Source organism: Lasioglossum baleicum, chromosome 11 (assembly GCF_051020765.1).
Source record: "Lasioglossum baleicum chromosome 11, iyLasBale1, whole genome shotgun sequence".
NCBI lineage: Eukaryota > Metazoa > Arthropoda > Insecta > Hymenoptera > Halictidae > Lasioglossum > Lasioglossum baleicum.
This window is the reverse complement of record NC_134939.1, coordinates 9148995-9171928: the sequence shown is the minus strand read 5'-3', so window position 1 is coordinate 9171928 and position 22934 is coordinate 9148995. Positions and strand designations below refer to the sequence as shown.

The 22934-nt window shown below is 39.9% G+C and overlaps 1 protein-coding gene across 1 annotated transcript in view; it reads right to left on the bottom strand.

The window, feature by feature from the left end:
• The window catches only part of LOC143213748 (neural cell adhesion molecule 2), a 187521-nt gene that overhangs the window by 25995 nt on the left and 138592 nt on the right, over nt 1-22934 (bottom strand). The window contains exons 5-9 of the mRNA XM_076433882.1: nt 20476-20627; nt 13686-13961; nt 13169-13328; nt 8830-9164; nt 5919-6285 (exon numbers count right to left, since the gene is read on the bottom strand). Coding sequence (XP_076289997.1) covers nt 5919-6285; nt 8830-9164; nt 13169-13328; nt 13686-13961; nt 20476-20627 — 1290 coding nt within the window. The remainder of the gene's footprint in view (nt 1-5918; nt 6286-8829; nt 9165-13168; nt 13329-13685; nt 13962-20475; nt 20628-22934) is intronic.

Below are 22934 nucleotides of genomic sequence, written 5' to 3'. Positions count from 1 at the left end.
GAAGAAAAAGAAGAAGGCGGGGAGGGGAAGAGGATAAAGAACAGAAGAAGAAGAAGAATAACTATTTATCACCTCCTTTTCGTTCCCTCATCTCAAATATCTTATCTCCCTTTTCCCCCTCGGTCGTAGTTTTTCCGTCGACCCTTCCCGAACCGGGTTTCTTATCCTCGTCAGGCCTAGGTTGTCAGGGTGCGTGCGTAAAAAAGGCGAAACCGGCCTTATTTCTTATTTCGCGAATCGCGGCTGGGTCGAACAAAGAGCCGCGGAGGACACGTTGCCGGAGGATCGAGGGGCGGGGAAGAGGGAGGGAAAAAGAGAGAAAGAGAAGGAACGTTGGCCCGTGCTTAATTTTCCTAATGGATTAGCCGGTGATCATTCAACGGCCACCGCCGCGAAATGGAAAGGCGGAGTGACTGTAATTCTCTTCGCGCTCTCCGGCTCCACCGTAGGCGGCCCCGCTTTCATTCTCCGCGTTCATTTTCTTGCACCGTCGCGTTACGCCGTGTCGAGTTACCGTTTTTCTTCCCGTCTATCCCGACAGAAGGAAGTTCTCGCCGATGCCCGGGAGAACCCGTCTTCTTCCCGCGAATTCAGACACTGCTCCCGCTCCTCCGACCAAAGAAGAACCCCGACCCGTTTCGGATCTCCGCTTTTCTGAACACGTCCCAGGTCGTTTTGCGCCTTTACCTCGAATCGCGACATCCGCGACGTCTTATCCGTTGTGTATCCCCACTGGTCGACACCGGTGCGTTCTGCCATTTGTTTTTACCCCTCGCTGGAATTACTTCTCCGAGAGCCGTCTTTCGCGAGTCGATTCCCTAAGCGCCGGATGTGTATGTGTTCAGGTATCTCGCCGACCAAAGACTTTAATGCCATTGAATGAGATTATCACGCGGCGCGAGCAGTCTACGCAGTGAGACGTTGCTTCTCGAGTCGTTGCTGGATAGAATACTATTCCTGTGTGTTTAGAACTTGCGCCTTCGTTAACTCTTTTTCTTACGGCTGTGCGCGTCGAACTTCTTTTATCGTTTAATAGAAATGACTTTCGGATAAACACCGGAGTTTATGTTCGGCATTAGCTTACGACGCTTACGTTTTTGCTGGAGGTTGTGTGATAGGGAATTGAGTATCATCTTCTCGACTTGGGAAGTCGTTGTTCTGGACCAAGGAGTCAGTGGTTTAAGTTGCGGTTTCAAAACTTTATCGAAGAGAAAAGCATATTTAGCTCCTTATACTACGAGTTGTTTTACGGTTACGGGGATTAGAAACTACTTTGTTGTTCATAATAACTTTACCCTTTGAAAAAATGCATCCTCCAAAAATATTGTTGATATGAAATTCTCTTGTTTCATTTCATTTAAAATAAAGTTATTACATTTCCGGCACTTCTTGATAACATTATAATAATCTTGGGGGACAACCACTAAATTATTTTTGTTCAAGGACATTTGTACTTAGTTCTGACATATGGACTTAGGCCACTTTCAAAATAAAAATTTGTATCATTCTATTAACCAGCTAATTTCCTTTTTACAAAATCTTTGTGATTTTAAATATATTAGTAACAATTTGATTCAGTATGAAAAGATAACGTGGAAATGTAAATATTAAAATTGCTAGCTTCATTTTTTTCGAAAATGGACTTTTACAACTTTAAAAATAAACGGCACATTTAATCCTCGGTGAAAACAGAAATACAACGAGCATAAATTTGTTTCTCTGTACAGGACAGTCTAATCGAATAGCAAAAGCAAGATTGGATCGCCATCGACCTCAGATAGAATGAATTTTCCAAAATTCCGATTTCCACAGTATTCTCGTGCGCACAATATTCCTCATTAGCCGACAATTCGAGAAAAGCAGGGAGCCCGAAGTTCCGCAGAGAAACGGGTGGTATCGAGTTTCAGGGCGTGAAAGAGGGTCTCTCATCCGTTTGATCCTTCTGTAATCGAAAGGAAGCCCGTCGCGAATGTATTCCCACGGGCGAATCTCAAAGAATTAGCAGCTTTTGGATCAGTGCGAGCACGACGAAATCGACGGGACGGCGGTTACTTTTGTAACGCGTGTCGGATAAAAGCTCCGACGAAAACTCCAAGTGCCGGTGGCGAGGAATAGAGGCATTGATCGGTCTATCGCATCGTCGAAGAAAGTCCGGGCACAAAGGGGCCTGGCTCTGGGTGCGTCTTTCTCGGTGCGGGCTGACCTCGATAGTGTTCCATCAAACGTGGACAAAGCAAAGAGGCCGCAAATTGGTTCCGACGATCCGCAGACCGGGCTGTCATTCGGGCAAATCAGCGCTGCGAGCTGACGGTCGTCAAATCAATATTTGCAGCTCCCCCGCTCAGATCAGAGCCAGTGCCTTGTAGTGCCGTGTCAGACGTGCCGGAATTAGATAAGAAGTACTGAGTCTACGAAAAAGCGAGACCCAGAGTTCCGATACCAACCTCCGTACATGGTTGATCGGCTCCGGAAATCGTGTGGCAAACTGAATTAACCCGCTGTTGACCCGCAACCGTGTGTTATCAATGACTTCCATTATGTCATCGGAGCCGTTTGGCTGGGGCTGATTACGGATCCGGTCTCCGCAGAAACCGAAAGAACCTTTCACAAATACTCACCCAAATGCTTTGGAGGTTTGACGTTTCGGAACGTGCTCCGCCGGGTTCTTGGGATTTTACGGATTCGAAAGCGAAATAATAGATGGTAAATAAGGCTCGGTGATATCGAATATTGGAAATCCCGCTTTAAGTATTTGCTCCCTCTACCACTGGAACCTACGGGGACACGCGAACGGTTCGATTTATTTAAAATTCTGTGTGCTTGTACAAAATCTCGTTAGGAGCTGGATAATCTGTTCCCTCCTGATTTTTAATTTCGACGTTTGTGTGTAGCTTCGATGCGCGATTATTGAATGCTTTACATTTTTGTACGAACCATGGTATAAAGGAAATCCATAACAACTAAACCGTGGAAATAATATTTATGTTATGGCCCACTACGTATACTGCTCTCACCGGTTTACACGTTTCTTCCAGCCGTAACTAAAATCCTCGTGCGCCAATATTGTCAGAATCACTAAAGGCGTTTGCTAGTCGGATTGACTCTCGCGGCCAGAAACTAGGTCCGAAATAACCGTGGCCACGTATGAATGGACGTTTGATCCGGAGGTGTTGGTATTTAACATAGCCGAATGTTAGGTGTGCCGCTGGTACGAGGCGAGAGGGTAGCCGGGGATTAGGTAGTCGTGGAAGGGTATTGAAAGCTAGTGAAACAGTCACGACACATGGACAGAGGGGAGAGATATAGGTGTTCGTTGATTGAGTGTAATCTGTTTTGTTAATTGCAAGGTCCGCAGAGTTCGATACCTGTGGTTGCGTTGCGCTGCGTTCAGCATTACAAGCCGAGCCGCCGCGCCGCCAGTTTCCGGACCCCCATGGCCTCTCTCCTTCGGTGATGGTGTGCATGGCCTTGCAACAGCCCCGACCACATCCAAGTTCCCTTATGGGGTCACGGGAGGGGCGAACGGGCGGGGGTTCGGTGACGGGATGGGTTTGGGGGTCGGTTAACCGACTAATTGCAGTACTGACGCGTCCGCACGGACTATTTGCGCAATTGCAATCATATCCACTGTCCTTGTGTCACCTATCACGGGCATAATAGGCGTGGTCGAAGTTGCCGTGAGGCACGCGCGCGCGTTAATTGACCGTCAAAAGCCGGAGTTCAGCGTTTTTCTGGCAGCCATATCATTTTTCAAAAGCCACCGCTCGCCATTGTGTCGCCCGGTTGTTAGGGGAGAGTCTCGCTGTTGTGTGCTCTTTTCTGTTTCTCTCTCTCTCTCTCTTCTCCCCCCTCTCACGAACGAATTTCCCGTGGAAATGAAACCCGCGAATTTATACCGCGAGAGAGAGAGAGAGACCGTTCACTTTGTTTCGCATTTGATTTCTGTAACTGTTGGGCGACGCTTTTTTGTTTTCGCTTGATAATTAAGTTCGCGCCAACCTGTCGCCCGGACTATTAACGACGCCGCTCTGTTTCACGATGTGCAGCTCCGGCTGCTGTTGTTTATTATTTTTCTGATTGCGCTGCGTGATGGATTTCAAATTGAACAGCTACCCGCCGACGCGAACGGAAAATTTTAAATGAGTATCGACGGCGTTGCATTTTATCTTCGCTTTAAACGAGGCCAGTGCGATCTTTGATGGTGTTAATTCTTTTTGATCTCAAATTACATATACATGGTTGACATCCTTGACTGTCATATTCTTCGGACAAGTCCAATTTATTGAATTTATTTGAGAGGAGGTGATCAGTCACGATTAAATTGCAAAGAACGATTGAGAACAATGGAATTTTATTTCGCGAGAAGAAATGTAGAGTTCAAATCGAAACTGCTTAATACACGATGTAATTCCCGCGGAATTAGCATGAACGATTCCAGCTGGATATTCGAAAATGAAACTAACGATAAAGAAATGAAGAGTGTATTCTGCTCGAGTATCAGATCGTACGTATATGTATAATAGAATATTTGAATAACAGACGAATGAATTGTCGTATTTCGCTGGTATTGAAACTGGGCTAGTAGTGACTGTATGCAGGGCGAAGGAACAAAGAATTCCGATAACATTCATCAACATAGCCTTTAACGAAGAATAATGATCAGAGAAGAGTCTCCATCCGATAGGTCCGATATTCAATATGGAGACCTGGATTCCTCCCCCAATTATATCTTCCAATTTATTGCTCATCTCAATCAGTATCTACTTCCTTAATCGGACAGAGCGCTCTTCGATCGAGAAACGAGGTATCATAGCTTCGAGAATGGAGGGAAAGAGAGAGAGAGACATTCTTCTCCCCTTTTCTTCTGTTTTTGTCAATGGCAAGAAGTTTCGTTTTCTGAGAGGCGTCCCAGTTTTCCCGGGCGCTTTTTTTCCGTTCCGCCTTCGAGATAATACGAAAACAATCATCGACGGTAATGAGAAAACTTCATGACACCTTCAAACTCGATAATATAAATAACTTTGCGCCCAGTCGAAGCAACGAATCTCAAAGGCAAAATATCGCATTCGAATAGATACCTTGTAGTTACCTCCTGAATTAGCGCGAGAATACCTCCGCCATAGTGCATTGCAGAGTTTAATAAATGTTGGTCAAATTAATATATTCTCTGCAGAGTGTATGAAAGTGTTGGAAGAGTGCTTAGCGTACATTTAGACTCTTCAACTTTTATTCAATTAAACATGTTTACTTTTATGAAATTTCTGATGTTCCTAGATTGCCAGTCAAAGCTTTAATATACATAGGATTCTGTCCATATCAATAATAGAAATTTAATGAATTTCTGCTATGAGTTGCAACTACCATGTTAAAAAATTATTCTGCTTCACTCTAATAAGATAAAAACTGGCTGGATTTGATGCATTGATGACAGAAACGAATGAATGAAGTTTCAAGTAGCACGGAGGTTAAAAGAATTTATCATAAAATATTCTTACACAGAAATAGCACTACCATATCGTTAAAAGTTATTCTGCTTCATTCGAATAAGGTATAAGAACTAGGTTGGATTTGATGCATTGATCAATTCTTCTTACAGAAGTAGCACTCAGGGAATTAAATAACGATTTGCGAATACTAATGCCAACATACTTGCAGCTCGAGTGTTCAATAACAGTCCCAAAATACGTGGGTCGTCGAACCCGGAGATGTTAACCTCGACGGATTTCGCTTTGCAAATACGCTCATCACGCGCGAGTGACAATTCTAACACCGAGGGAACAGCGCGGCAGGGTTACACACGTCGGAAATATCGACGGAAATCCATCTAATGACTGCGCGTCTCTTATCGATAAGCCGCTTTAGCATCTGTCAAACTCGCCGGTTGAATGCCAGACATATTAGAAAGTCAATGCACTCACCGGTCGTGTACATGGCGACGCCTTTCAGGGTCACCGGCTCGAGAATGGCAGGTTCGCTCCTCCCCTTCGCATTAATCGCGTAGAGAAAAAGTCGATAGCTTCTTCCCGTGGTTAGGCCAGCGACTTCGAATGTCGGCCCGTTAGGGGTGGCCGGCACAGTTTTGTTCAGGAGAACCGAACTGCCGTCCTCGTCGGCGACCACTTCCAGCTGGTAGCTGAAAATCGGAAGACCACCGTCGTAACCTTCCAGGCAACGAACCAACAGGCCGGTGCCCGATTTCGCGCCGAGCTCCTCTGCGTCCAGGGGCGCCGACAATTCCGTCACGGTGCAGTTGTGCAGAGCGTATGGCCGGCCGGCAGCTATCACCTGCGGAATCGAGTGTTTACGGTCAAACATCCTATCGCAGTGCGTCCATTTCTTTATTACTAGCGTTGCCAGCTTGGCAAATGGCGCGGACTATGGCTGCTCCAAAATATTAACCGACTCACGGACCTCTAAACGCGAGTACTTTACATTACTCGATCGAAATAACGGGCATGAGTTTCTTCAGATTTTTAGCAATTTCAGTTATAATTAGACTGCGGATTATTCCATCATTTTTGGAAGTTCCATAGCCGGAGGACTTTTTAATAGATCCTTCAGAAGCAATATAAACTTCAATCGTGAACCAACTCATCAAAAATTTAACTTCGTAGTTCAAGGTCATTTAAAGGTCATGTCACAATACATACTTGAATGTATCTTTCGAAAAACAACCCCTACGGAACATTGACCACTCGATACCATTCAAATTACACAAAAATGGTAGATGTCAAAATTAAAGAAGATATTCTGGGGGTCTCATTTGAGTGAGACACCTGTATAGTATCAGGATTTCATTAGTTGAAAAAGAACATCAGAGACCGTGACATTTTAAAAATCCGTCGTGTAATCCGTTCTGTAATCCGTTCAGTAATCCGATGAATCCATTTGCTTTATAATGTGAATATTCGTAATAACAGTGATGCAAGATTAGGTCCATTTGCAAATGCAACTATTGGTTTAACAGATGGTTAGAAAATTATTTAATTAAAATTAATCAGTATAGTGTGCTATATAGTTTTTTATGATGCAAAACAAAATAATAGTGTATTAACGTTGGCTAATTACAGATTTAAAAATGATCAAAGGTATTGTATTGATTAATACATCACTATTAATTGTAAGTGTACAATATAGTGTGACTACAATTTGAACAGTTGTAAGTAATCGCATACTTAATCGTATACATTACTGCCTGTGCACGGTTGATGCTAGATGTAACTGCGCTTAGATTGAATACATCAATGTAGCTATCACGCAGTATTGTGTTGACTGAATTAATTGATGAAGCTTGATTCATGGGATTGATTGAGGCTGATACGTGTCATTACTGAAACACTTATTAGCATAAATGTGAGATCCCTTCAAAGGGAAATGGATCAGATAGATCTACTATTTAGTTTGCTCTGGCTAGAATAAGAAAACAATTGCAATATGTAAATTATAATATACTTCAACACCATAGATACCAATTATATATGGTTCACAAGCAAAAACTTAAAATATTTATAAACTCCATCGTGTGTCAAAAATTTTAAAATGTATAAAATTACAAAATGCAATGAACTAAAAACGTTAAAAATTTAGTGTTTATGATTTAACAATAAAATAAACCAGTCTTTTGTCCGCGAAGATTTAAATGTGTAAAATCAAATTAATTTTATCGTATACACTAAACCTGCTAGTTCTCTGTGTTTATACGGTAATTTCGTTTTCTAGTTATTTCCATACAAACGATACCATCGCGACCATCCTCCAGTTACGAGAGGTGAAGTCGCATATCAAGTTTTATTTCCCTGGGTTCGTTCGTTCAGAAAATATCACTCAAGTTGGTCACACTCACACGGGCACGCGGGCATCACAGTGTAAATGGTGAAATCGTGTTGATGCTCGGAACGTGCTTGTCACTCGAGAACTCAGAGAGTTTTGTTTTTACATTTTCTCTGTAATAAAAGTTACGTGCGGAAAATGGAAAGGTAAATACGCGGCCCGAAACATAGAATGAAGATCGCAAGATGCTAATAAAGGAAACTTTTGCCATTATTAAAGTAGCGTCCTTCGAGGTTTATTTTATAGCTGTGCTCTGATGAAGTATAGCTCTTAAGTGAAAGCAGATATTCTTTTTAACGATGATAAAAGAACACATTAGAATAATAATATTTCGTTGGTATTTAATACATAAACTTAATATTTGTTTATGATCCTGACGAGTATGTGTACCTCAACATTGAATAAAGCAGATCCTTCAATACGTGCGATAGGTATTAACTAACAAAGATATATTAATCTGCTATTGCTGCGAATATTGCACAAGCTTTCCATCAATATTGCTAATACTAATTGAAACATTTATTCATGCATATTCCTCGCTGAAAATTACCGTTATGATTTATCGTGTTTGCATTCGAAATCGGACTGTGAAATATAGTAGCAACTAATGTTTATGTTATCAATTAATATTTCAAGTAAAAATAGATTCAAGAATAAATTATAATACTGTAAAGACGTGTAACAATCTGTCTGAAAAAATGTCTGAAATTCAGCACACGATGAACAAATTTTCTACTTGATGAAACGTCTAAACATAGCTGAACAAATTCGTTGAAATGCACATGTTGCCCTAAAATTTCACGGAATAGGTTTTAACAAAATTCGAGACAAGTTTCAGCTGTAATACCAAGCAAAGCTTTGAAAACGAGTGAAATATAAAAATGCGAGTACGGTGTCGCCGAAATAATTGTATACACTGACGCACGTGAAAATGCTGAAAGTTGTAAGCGAAGACAGCGGCCATGGTACACTCATGTGAATTAAGAGTAGCGCATTTACCTGAAACAGGCATGGTGCTCGTTGCTTGCCAACCTGGTTGCTCGCCCAGCACGCCACCGTGCCGTAGTCCATTTCCGTCGAGGGCGTATAGTTTAGCTTGGATCCGTGGAATTGTTGGTACTCTTTCAGGCTTTCGGCAACGGACGGTGTCCCGGGCGCTGGCACGTGAGAGTAACGAGAATGAGGAACCTCCACCAGCTCTCCGGAATTATTGAATGTCCAGTGGAAAGTCAACGGTGCTGGATGGCTCTCCACGGAACAAACTAACGATACGGTTTCCTGCTTCAGGGCGCCCACGACCACCTCGCTTCTACCTTCCTTGCAGACAGGGGTATCTGCAATCATCGTGTTCCATGATGTCAGAATTTGTCACCGTTGGAAGCTGGCCCACTAAAGCTAGATTTCTCTTTATTATATTGTACAAAAATGCATTTATTTCGAAATTTAACATGTGCTTTGAAATGCACAATACATTTGAATAAAAGAAACTCATGAATTTATTTGACAGACTCGCAAGTGCCAAGATTAATGTCCAGTTTATAAATATGGAAATTTACATAACTATTAATGTTTAGCACGATATATCAATCCATGTGTGACGCAAAACCTAATATGGTGATTGATCTACTGCTGTGCCTCAACTGTGGTACTACATACGTATTGAAATACGTCTGACCATAACTCGCTGTTTCTACTTGCAGTGACGACGGAAGTTCGTATTCAGAGAATTTTAGAGTATTAAAATATTATATTCATAAAATAGTAATTTTTAGAATCATTTATTTAAGAAATTCCTGTCATTTTATTTTATTCGTCGTTTTCCATATTGCAACTATTAATTTAATAGAAATTGGAAAAATTGTTTCACAGACAATAGCTGCAGATGTTTCGGTAAACCGGATAGCATCGGTAAATATTATTTAATCCGACCGGGTTGAGGCATCTGCGGCACAACATTTACATGGCGCGCATTAGCCATTCCACATGTCCAAATGAAATTTTCGACCCGACACCAAAATTAGTTCCGTAAACGGCGGCGGCAAGGGAATCACGATTTCTGCGGAAAGTGAACTAGGAAGAGGGTGTGCCGCAGAAATTGGCTTAATGCGATCCGGCGTCGTAAAACGGAAGAAGAAGGTTGACACCGTTCAACGCGCGGTACGTTCTATCGATCGTCTAATAGGAAATTCTCCTGACAGCGGTATTTGCAGTAGGCCATAGCATACGGAAATTCCAAATGGCACGAGAGATGATTTACGGCGGAAGCAAGGGATCACGGAACAGCTCCGTTTCAATCTGATGCGTTTGATGCACTACCGAATTAATTAGTAATACGAGAAGTCAGCGATATCGGGGCTTATGCCGGCAGACATCGACGTCGAGGACCGATCTCGTCGATTGGAAAATGCAGTACACTGTCAGAATACTCATTAGTACGCAGTGCGGCCCGTTCGATGCCAACATGGGACCGTCCCGAAGTGTCGCTCGGCGATTTTCACCCCTCGTGTCAATCACCAGAATTTTCTACGGTAGCCAATCTAATTATAGTTCTCCGTCCGAAGACGTTCGACTTGTACTTTCGTGCCGCGACTGCGTAACTTTAGATAAATATTTAGTAATTATTTACAAAGAGAAGCACTCCTCTCCGATTTTTATGAAATTTAAATATGTTATAGATTTCGACATTTTGAACAACTTTCTCCTTTTTATATAATAGGGGCTCTCTTTTGGTGTTTTCGAGATATTCGCTAAAAACTGTTGCTATTATTAGATTGAGTTTTTCGCCTGCGCGTACGCTCCGTAGCAACGTTGCGGCAGCCTGGTCCGGCTATCTCTTTGCTCTTTTTGTAAATGAAAATTATATGAAAAGGAAAAGGTTGTTCAAGTTGTAAGTTATGTATGAATAGAAATAGTTTAAGTTTTGTTCGCAGTGTTGTATAGTCCGAGCGTAATGTAGCTGAAATTTAGATTGTTGGTTTGGTTTCATAATGCCTCGAATATTTGCATGTGCCACAAATGCATACAATCTACAATCCAAATTACTTTATACATGTATTATTCATACACAGTTTATTCATTAAAAGCATAAGTCGATCTAATATTATATTATTTAATTCGATCACAGCTGTTGTAACATAAACCACTGAAATAACTTGCCATAAATTAATAAAACAAAGTTTTTCTGGGTCTCAAGCAATCAAGCTAAATTAGCTATTAAAATGATTCGATATGCACGTTACATTACAATTTAAGTTGTAATAAATAGACTGCGAATATTTAAGCAGTTACAACTTTGAACTTGTTTTTTTCTAGTGGGAGATCCATTACATGTCACAGAAGATAAAAATCGTAATAAATTTGAGATTTCTTTCTTTTGATGTTTTAATGAAATCGATTGATGTTATTAAAATTTAGCAGTCGAATAATTCTGATCGAAAAAAGTGTTACTTTTGCGAACATCTTCCCTCGTCTCAGATCAGAAACCATTGTCAGCTGGCGGATAAGGCGAACGGAATCTTTGGAGTTCTTGAACGCGCCTCGGCGAGGATCAGTGTCAGTATAGCGCGAAGAATGCGGAGGTTAAAACATTACGATGGTTTCGCGGTTCCCTTTAGTTTAGCGCATCTCCGACATCCCCTCTCCCAGCTTAGCACATTGCCAGGCTGCGTTCACCTACACATGAATATTCAGCTACGCTTTACATACATTGAATATGCATCGGAGTCCTTCCTTCCCTCTTAGGTCATTTACAAGATGCAGATACGCCGGGCTACCACCAGGAGTACCAACCATTCTAATAGAATAACTCGTGCTGTATGTTTTACAGAAAACTATCCATCCTATCCTCGTCCTCGGAGCTGCCCCTTCCAGCCCATTCCTGCTGATTCCATGGGCAAAGCAGCGAAGCACCCTTCATGCCCAATTCCCGGTACGCGCACTCGGCTGCTACTTGCCATCGATTAAGTAATTATCGAGGTCTCGAGGTGAGAGCTGGCAAATTAGAGAATTGGCCCGGGAATATCAACCCCGGACTGCAATTCTATTCGTGGCTCTTCCGTTGTTCTTGTGATTAACGAATGAGGGAATAACCAATCAATGCGACCAAACTTTAACCTCTCCGATGTCCCAAGAAAACGGTCTTCGCTGGTTATTCCGGTCGATTTACGAAAGAAAAGAAGAAACTGCATTTTTTAGAAGCTTGTTTATATTTAGAAAATTTAAAGAAACTCTATCTAGATGAATCTACATTTATAAATATTAATTTTAGTTTTTTCTACATATAAGTACTTCATAAATGTAGAATTAAATATTGTAATTACAATAGATTTTGAACGAAATTGTTTATTGACGATTTTATAGTCAGATTTATTATAAATATTTAACCAGTAATTATAAATATGATAATTAGTCTTAAATGAAGAATATTTGCTGAGCTCAAGTCGTTTACATTCGTAAAACACACGGAGAAATCGTATTGAAATTAGTTAATTTTCAAATTGTTGTAATTTTGAGACTGCTAACGTTATGCTAATGGAACTTGGATTGTTGGAGAGCTTGAAGCCTGTGCTTTAAAATGCCGTTTGTTGCATCGTGATACGATAATTGGTTCTCGAGATATCGTCGTGTAAAGACGAAGCTATTTTTTGACATTTGACTATCTCCGTCTCATTCGCAAAGTATGTAGCTCTCGCTCTCGCCAGACGTTACTGACCTACCCATACGCGTCATCAGTTGAGGCAGGTCAGTTTTTACTACTACTATTAGTGCGTACGCATTTCCAGGAAATTATTTATGAATGGCTCCTCATCCCATTCATCTTACGCGAAAACTTTAAACGCGTATATCTCGGGAACGGGTTGCGCTATCGACACGGAACAAAGTGCGTTGGAAAGAGCATCGGCTCTACTTTCAATTGAATGATTGCACTTTAAATTTTTTAGTTTTTTGAGAAAAATGTTTTTAAATACGAACAATCTATGTACAGAAATAATTAGACAGCGGATCTTTGTGCAAAATAAAATTTTTTTTATGTGAATTACAACAAATTCGAATGATATAGAAATGTATTTCCTGTCTTAATATGTTTAATAGGTTGAAAATAACATAAAACAGTATCTTTAAATTTTATAATATTTTTACCGTTTTAAATTACACCTACTAATTTTTCCCGTAAATGCATAAAATCCGCTGTTTAGTGATAATAATATATAAGTTTCGTTAAAAAAGAAATGACAGAAGACTAATACATAACTGGTACAACAAGCAACAGTTATATTCAGAAGTAACGCCACGCAAATCCACTGAATTGATAAATGCGTCATGCAGTACGCATACTCACACATTATCCGAAGAGCCACAGGATTACTGTCCGTCTTCCCCTCACTGTTCGCAGCAAGACAAGTGTAATCACCAGCGGAGTACCGGGTTATGCCCTGGAGAACCAAAGAGTAATCGCTTAGCACTATGCCTGCGGTCGCATTATTCTTCAACTCTTTCCCCTGAAACAAACAGTGCCATTTTACAATGCGAGTCAGGTTTTTCATCTACAGGTGGTAGCAGGTGCTTGACCTCGAACAAGGAAATCAGCCTAAGTGTCCTTTCAAATCACTTCGAGTCAATTTTATACAAACTGGTTTCTTCGAGATTTAATGTAAAGTCTAGCTTTTGTTTGAAAATGTTTACGAACACTGTTTATGTATAGAAAGTTAAAGAAGTCTATAGCTACAGGATGTTAGTGGAATCTGTAGAAAGTTAACGAAGACAGCGATAGAAATACATTTACAGCTACATCTGCAAACTTGTAAAAGTATTTTCAACAAGCATTTTATGTAAGGAAAATTCTGTAGAAAACTCACATCCTTGAACCAGGCGAGCTTGTACGCTTTCGGATTGGCTCTGACCGAACAATCAAAGTATACGTCGTCGCCCTCTTTGATATCATCTGGATTCAAGGTCTGACCCATCTTGAGAGTCACCACTGGCTGATACTGCACGTCCAGTCTCCACTTGTCCTCCAAAGCACTATTCGCAATGACAGGGTTCTCGGCTCGACACGTTAGATACTTGCCATCGTCGACAATACTTGGCACGAAGCTCAGGATGCTCAAAGTCTGATTGTTCTCCAACACGTACTGCCAATAACATATGGTCTCGACATTAATTATTATTCAATAAATATTTCGCAAGAATCATTTAGAGCTTACAGCAATGCCTAATGAAAACTACCTCGACTAATAGATCGACCACAGAAACAAATACATCATATGAACTATTCAAAAGAAATTATGATATTTATCGACGTTATTACTTCGGTATTAGTTTCTTATTTTTTCAAAAGAAATAGTTTGAACCGCTTGATGCTAATTATTATCTCTGATTTATTTCTGTTGGTATTCCTGATCGCACACGTTATTGGGAGATTTTGTTTATATGCGGTATAATATTGAACATAGAATGTATCGATATATAGAACGAACATGTAATTTTTCTTTCTTATTTTGTAAGTGTTTATTATCTATATATAAATAAATAAGTATGTAAAAAGGTAAATAAGAGTTGCTCCTAATTACTCTCCAACAATTTCAAAAAATGTTTGGAAGACTAAAGAACTTTCACTATACATATTGAGGAGTTAATATCTGCAAGTCGGCGTTACTACGTACACTTCGTCAACGGATAAATGTATACATGCAACTTATATGTATCGGACAAACAAGTACGTAACGCATACCGAACCGCATCAGTTGTGCAATATAGTGGGAATTCGTATGGGCGCTAGCATCCGCGAATATACACTACGGTGACCAACCGTAGCGAAAGGTTTAATGACTAGTTACGTCCTAAATGGAGTTTACAGCCGGAGAATTCAAATTATCCCAGATTGAATTGAAATGCCTTTCTACGGGAAAGCTCTGTATGATTATTCAGTGATGATTAAATTTTTGTAATTCACAGCAGTATGCCATTTCCTACGCTGATGTGTAAAATGCAGTTAATCCTTTCTCTGCGATGTATATAAGTAGATTAAAATACCACTTTCATTAAAGTACAGCCAACTGCATGCACAGACTTTCACATTTAATTTGATTCAAAGCACCATGAAATTATAACACTGATTAAGAGCGTACCTTTTAAACCAGTCTTGACATATTTTCGATAATGACAGTATTACAAGGTAAGAATAATAATTCTGAATTTTATTACGCGTCAAATAAAACTAAATTCTTATCGCGATAAATGCATGAAATCATGTCGAGATTCTACTAGAGATTCGACTCCGACTAGAAGTATTAACGTATAGTTACTTTTCATGTATACTTAGGAAAAATAATTCAAATAAATAGAAAAGAAATAGCAGTAACAAACTTTTAATTCAATTGTGCGAAAAATTCAATTACAAGCGAGATACATAAGATTGTAGTTCTTCGAAGTGCAAGAACAAATACCACCGTTCGCTGTTGAATTTAACCACGAAACATATTTACTGTCACGCAACCCGCAAGATAATAGATTACAATTATAAACACGTAAAGTCTAGAACTTCTGTGTGCCAGCTCGAGTCGTAATGTGACCACGAAATTAGTAAAAACATGTTTTTAGAACTGTTAATAAATTTCAATAATTATTACAATTTTGAATATCTGTATTACGAACGCTGTTGTTTAAATAAGTGAGAAAGTCAACGACTCTCTCTCGTATACAACGCCGGATAGGATGACTCGACAGCGGAGACGCGGGTGGCATGCGTCGACAAATTAGGCGCACAATACAAACGGGGTGAACGATCTATAATGAGACTGTCGTAGGAGGACTACGAGGGGTGCGACACGCACGCACGTGTTCCAAGATCCAGATAGAGGTCGCAGTAACGTGAAACAAAACGCTGAGTACACTCACTGAATTTTTGCTGAACTCTCTGTAATTAACTAAATTGTTTAAGCTTCGCTAAACAGGTAGAATATTCATAAATCTATTCACCGTTTGATAATAAGATCAATTTCATGATTTTTTCACCGCTAACGACAAGTAATCAGTAATAAAGTGATTGGAGATTGTTAGTTAAATAAATGTGTAAATAAGGACGCATTGAAAAATGTGAGTATCAATCATAGTTTCTAATCTGAAAGTGCTAATATTAAATATACTTTCTAGAGACATTTTTCGTTATATGTTACTAAACTGTAAATATTTATACACTACTAACGTCAAAGTATTTTGAAGATCTTAATACGCAAAGTGCATACAACAGGATTTAAAAAGAGAAGAAATTCGTTTTATTTCCACTGGTTTCAAATTTTTCTATTTTTGTAAACAGGTTGATATTTAAAACAGATGTGTATAATTTTAACGATGTATTGACAGACGAACAATTTACCCAACGTATTAAAGAACGTGCTTCCACGATAATATGAACATAACGCTACACAATTCAGCAAATTTTCGTTAAAATCCGAATATGTGCCCTTCACTCGACGCAACTGAACGTAAACAAGCTGCAGGCACAAAGTTGCGAAACATCCCCTCCCTGGAAGAACGCAGAAAAATGGAGGTTCGATGGCGAGACATCGAGCTCGCCGCGCGCATGGCGCATTTATCAAGCGGTTGGTCTCTTACAATTTCAATAATCGAAATTCGAATTGTTTCGAGATTACCGTCTCGAAAATTCAATCAAACGTGTTTGGTGTGAGAAAGAGCGGCGACAGAGGCGGAGGTGGAGAAGCGAAAGAGAAGGGCGAATTGATTTTACCTCCCAGTTACGAACGAAACTACCTCAACAATTTGTCATGCGTTTAATATGAAAATCAATTCGGCGGTCGTACGCATTGCTACAGAAGAGAGATGAGAAAATAAAGGGACCGAACGAGATTAACGATTTTTCGAGATTTATGATGCAGTGGCGCGGAATTGAGGAAAATGGAGGGTGACGGGGGAGAAAGGGGGTGTGCCAGGTAGAGCGTCGAGCTCGCTCGGTGACTATATCTCCCCCCCTTGGCCACCCTCTCGCGGGCTTTCTGTTTCTCTTTATCTCGATCTCTAACCTTCCGTTTCCGCGATGTCATTTTAATGATAGCGCCACCAGGCATACATATCGAGGGAGGGGTGCAAGGGAGAGAGGGTGAGAGTAAGAGAGAAAAAAACCACGCATCCACATCAGTATCGCGAATACGATGAATGGAACTAACGGTTCGTCAGGATGAATGTCGCATCATGAATCCCTCCTCGACTTTCCCACCTCCGCGCCACGCCGCCGCCGTCTTTTTCCCTCTTCGTCCCGCGGCTCTTTGATTTTCGATGTTCTTCCTCTGTCGTTCACTTTTCGCCTCTCTTTCCTGAGCCCGCCTCTTTCTCCCTCATTTCAAACCGAACCCTCCCCGCACAACCTCGCGTCGTCCCACCATCCCCATCGGCCAAGCTTCACTGCATACCGCTTTCGGTTCGCTTCGTTGGGACGCGATCGAATTTCCCGATAAAGCTCTTCGGACAGTCCAACAGTACCGTCAATATATCCTGCCGGGAGATTGTATACGGACTACCGTCACGATTACGCCGGTGGATGTGTGCACAGGCCGAAAGTTATCCACGCAGAAATTGCAGGCCTCCCTTCCGAGAGGAATGCAAAATAAATCAAATCGGTGCCGACTCTCTTCGCAACGCCTTCACTATTTATAACACCTTCCCGGTGCTTCCTGTTTATCATTCCTCCTTTTCATCGAGGACGGAATTCACGATCCTTCGGCTGTGCGAGTCGAACGATTACACGAGATTTCAGGATGCTCGACATCGTTAGATTGCAGCAAAAATTATTGCAATGATGTTCCGATAATAACTACACATGTACGAATTCGAATTGCATGGAATGCGCCGTAGAATTTTCCCTTCGATATCACATCGACATGAGAATTCCATTCTATATGTACACTGAGAAAAAAAAGTAGTTACTTCAATAACACGCGTGTTATTGTAATTTTTTTTACTTCGATGAATATCAATGTATTCTTTTCAATAGTATGAAATTTAGAAGCAAATCGTGATGTATTTGAATTGTCTATCATGAAATGATTGAGAATATTATTCGATTCAATACCGTACATTATTATTTGTAATATTTCTCTTTTTCCTTCAATCAGATATGTTGTTAAAAAAATTTGAGAAATGTATTGATTTATACTGGAATTGGTTTGAGGCCATATCTTATTTTTTTGAAAACATTGATGTCAAGCTATCCTAAGCTTATATGATTGGCGGAAATGAGTTTTGCTATTGAAATTCAATAGTATTAAATATTAAAATAAGTTCATATGATATTGGCACTATTCAATAGTACATCTTATTGAATCAACATATATTTTTTTTGTTTCGACAGGATTTTTTTCTCAGTGTATAATTTGTTATGGATATGACATTGATATAATACCTCATGCAATACTTAAATGTGGAGTAATTGATTAGATACCAACATATTCAATAATGTAAACAATACGGTGACTGGGTGATCCCTCAACTGCTAAAGATTAAATTCAGCGAAATGGCTGATTTCAGTATTTCCGCCACGGAAAAGGTCCTAATGGTCCGAAATAAACGATACGAAACTATTACCCGCACATTCTAAATTTTCTGGGACTCGAACAAGTAAATTTCCTTTTACCCGAAAATTAATGGATACCCGATAATCGAGTTTCATTGTTTTCGGATTTTCCTTGCCAGCAGGCGATTCAAAAGCATATAGATAAGGAGAGCTACGGGAGAGATATAGGAGGAGGATTTGTTTTTCAGGCTGCGCAGCGATTACGAAGACAAAGTAAACCGGCGACTGAACACGCTCGGGAGAAACCCGTTCGCCCCGATATAACAGCAGAAAAAGCCCCGATCGCCAGAAAGGAAAGTTAGGTCTTCCACAATTTATCGGGCGCCGTGTAAGAGGTGGACGAGGGGACTGTTCTGTGGATTCGTCAAGGAACGCTCCCTCCGTCAGCTGAAAAGAAAGTGTCAGGTCGATGGGAACGGGGTCGAGGAAAGCGTGAAATCAGCCCTGGGCTCGGGAACAATTAACTCGCTGCATCGCTCGCTGTAATTAACTATCTAGTCGTCATCGCAGGAAAGTTTGTACACCGACCATCTCAAGAATTTTCCTTGAATTTCCTCCACGTATTGTGACTATTTCATAGGTTTTCAATTTTGTGATTTACATTCTGTGATTTACATTATTCAACGGCACCGATAATAATTAAACAATTTTTGAAAAGAAGAATTTCAAGAAACGATAAATTCGACAATAAATAATACCTTTGGTTACATTGAATTTTATCTAGCTAACATAAATGTCACTCAAGGTTTGACCACCACGAAGAGAAAATTGATACAAACTACCATAACAACGACAACGCTAAAACAGACAGTAATACGGTTTTTCCATGAAAAATAAATTGTAAAGCCAAAATGAAATGTTCTTTCGTGTGAATATACACTCGACGTGACACGTCTATTCGTTACATTGTTCATTGTGTTTAACAACGAACAAGGCATATGCTCGACCGATAAACAAGCAATGTTCTGTTAAAAAAATAACAAAGCTCCGAGTATACAATAGGCGCCATTAAATGAACAAAAACAGTGAAAAATGCACAGTCCATTGTATCGGAACCTCGATAAAAAGATCACGAGCGAGCAGGACTGAAAGAAATGATTTATTAATTGTTACGTGTGATAGGAATGACAGCGGAACATAAAAGAGCGAGCACGCAGTCGTTAATGCGCTAATTAATTATTAAACAACGCATTATCACCGACTGCGCAAAACAAAACGTGCTTCAACGTTCGCCTCGTGACTCTCGCTGGGTATATATTTTTCGAATTTATTTTTTTACGAGGAATCGATGCCCGTGTGTACCGTCATTAACGGTACACCCTGTATATTCTTTTAGCCTTGGTCAATATTTAGCGAGCCCGTGCCCACAGAATTGTGACACGCTTTGTTAAAAGCGTTCGGCCGTTATATTACGCTGCGGCACGGTAAATTCGTTCGAACGACGTCTTATTGTAATGATCAGACTGCTGATGCTCATGCAAATCCCCATTTTTATAGGCTCATACAGGCGCAGACGTGTGGTGAAGTAGAATTTTACATTTACTAGATCGGAACCGTACGCTTTTATTGCTTTTTAAAATCTTCTGATAGCTGTGCATAAAGATCTGCAGTCCAGTTATGCCACTTAAGGCAACTCTTTAAATACCGCTATCATTTAGCAAACGACTCACTTAAAAACAAGAATCCCTGCTTGAACGTCCGCGAGACAACTGACAATATTTTCTACTAAATTTTATTATACCTGAATGAAAGATAGTTTTTTCAAAGTGCGATGCAGTTGGATCATTTTAATAAGAAAAATGCCACAAATAAGTTGGTGAAAGTCCCATAAAAACATAATGAAAAATAAGGAAGTTTTGTAATTGGATTAGTAATGATTCACACCGATACACTCAATCTCTGGTAACGTAAATTTAATTTTGTTTCAACTTGTAATAGCTTGGAAGGGGCAATCTACTTGTTGTGTAAGCAAAATAAAACGTCGAGGCAATCCCGTTTCGATCGCGTCATAACAACGTTTACAAAATGAAGTGACTTTTAGCCATATTGACGGGACTTACGTTCTGCACCATTCTCTTAATCTGTTTGTTCGCCTTCCACCATGTAATTACCGCTTCTGGCCTGGAACCATTTGTCCTGCACTCCACGTCGTAGTTCTTGTCAGCAGAAACTCGAGGCTCCTTCGTCAAAATATGTACGACCAGTGGCTTCACTGGAAAAAGAAACGGATCGTGTTCCGTATAAGTTTGATAAGAAACAACAGCGAGAAAGGCAACGGTCTTCCCGCCAACAGCTGCAACTTCCTCAATTATCTGTTCTTGTGTAACAACACAACTGTTCCCCGAACTTTTCTCTCTCTTCCTCCCGCTTCTTTTTCTTCATAATCAATGCTCGGTTCATAGCGAAGGTTAAACGCGATTTTTACACGGTGCCAAATTACACACGTAGGAAATAAAGTAAATTATTATATAGTCCCTCCGAGTAGAAAATAAAGATAGATTAGGAAAAATTAATTTAAAAACAGTATTTATTTCGTACTTTTTCGGGCCAAACAAAAACTATGAATAAAGTATCACTCTTGTAGATAAATTTTAATAAGATTACAATAGTGTGTTTGTTTATTACTAAGTAATTTTTTATATATATATATATATATATATATATATATATATATATATATATATATATATATATATATATATATAGATTGTGCTAAAAAAAATTACTTCGCAAAGTTTGTATGGTTCAGAATGCAAGGTATTCAAGTCGTGTAAACAATTGCAGCGACATAATAATTAAGAGTAGTCTTGATATGAGAATTTGTAAGACATTTAATTTTCCAAGTTTCCTACGTTCTCTCGTTCAAGGGAGCTCGAATACAGAGATTCCTCACGGCACGACGAGGAATGTGTAGAAATGACAAAGTGAGAGAAGTATCGTGCAACGGCGCGGCGTAGCCATTCGTCGGGGTCACAGGCAGTAAAATAATTTGGCGCGCGTGAGGAAGAATAAAGGCGCGAAGAGTAGGCGAGCGGCGTGTGTATTAAAATCTCGTAAGAATTCCTAACTTGTCGTAGATCGTTATAGAGCGCATTATATGCCCAACTTTCACCCACTTGCAAAAACAAATTTTCCCTCTGAACAACTTAACTTTAACTAACTTATGTGAGCACCGCCACTTCCGAACTTATCCTCTTTACTCTGCAGTTCGTGAAAACTGCAAATTATTCCGCTGGAGCTTCGCCCCATTTTCGTCGTCTGGATAAAACGGCTGGACTCCCGGCTGTCTATGAGACGGGAATGTCTAATTTTGCGAAGAACGAACATTCGGAGAAAGCGTTTACTGAATTGCATAAGTCTCTTTACAATGTATACCTAGTTATATCCCGCCCGCGTCGAGGAAATACTATATTCCATTGCAACAGGGTCGAACTGATTTGTCGTTTGTGTTAATGTGAAGAACCTACCAACTACGAGATTAACAAATCTACAGACTTTTCTGAACTTGATTTCTGTCAGGTAGTTCCTCAATGTTTATACTACAATCGCGTGCGAGATTCGATACGACTCGACGAGTATAGTGAAGGCTTGCGGCAAGCGCCGATCAACGGAACAACGAGGAGTCGCGTCGTGTCGAAAACTTAATGTGGATTACATCAACATATAGTGCTTTTTATTTTCTCTTCTAAAATGTGAGTATTGAATTAATTAAATATTTTCAAGTCACAAAATATTAAGAACAATTTTCTTGACTGGAATAACAAAATTATTATTTACTGTCGCTTATATCTATCGAATTGTTATTGAAATTGTACTTTCAGTAAAAATATGCAGGACATTTCAATTTTTCCATGGCTAAGGTTAAAGATAATAAATTTACTTTTCAATTTTCTGTAATAAATTGCCGCAGTTATTTCTAAAAATAATAAAACAGAAACACCGTGAGGTGTTTGAGTGATTTCTGCACGGAAGGGGTAATATTATTATTTAAATTGTTCACCCAATGTGTTCGATCAAATTTTCGATTTGCTGAGAGAGTAAATGCATGTTCTTTCTTATCGAACATGACTTGGTAAAGTGCAATCACTTTAACTACTTCTAACACAATTTTGCGTGGCGAACGATGGAGAATATTGAATTTCCTATTAATGTCATCGCTTGCACGTTACCTACGGAAATTCATAGGTTGGAACGTATACATCTGTCATGGTCAATACATATATCTGGTACCTGTCCATATCCATCGGCTATAAATCTTGGAACGTCTATTGATTGCAATTATTGCGTGCAATATTGGACTGCCTTAATCACGCAGAATAAGGTATGTTATCGTAATCTAAGATCAACAGAGTGTTACAAGCTATTAATTATTCATTTCTGCAAGTCACTGTAGCTTCAACCTTTTAAGACATCATTACAAGCAATTTTCGATAAAGAAAGTATCGTTTTCACACGTCTGGCACCCATCACGCAATTAAACACCTCTGAAAAGATTTAATACATCGACACAAATAAGTTT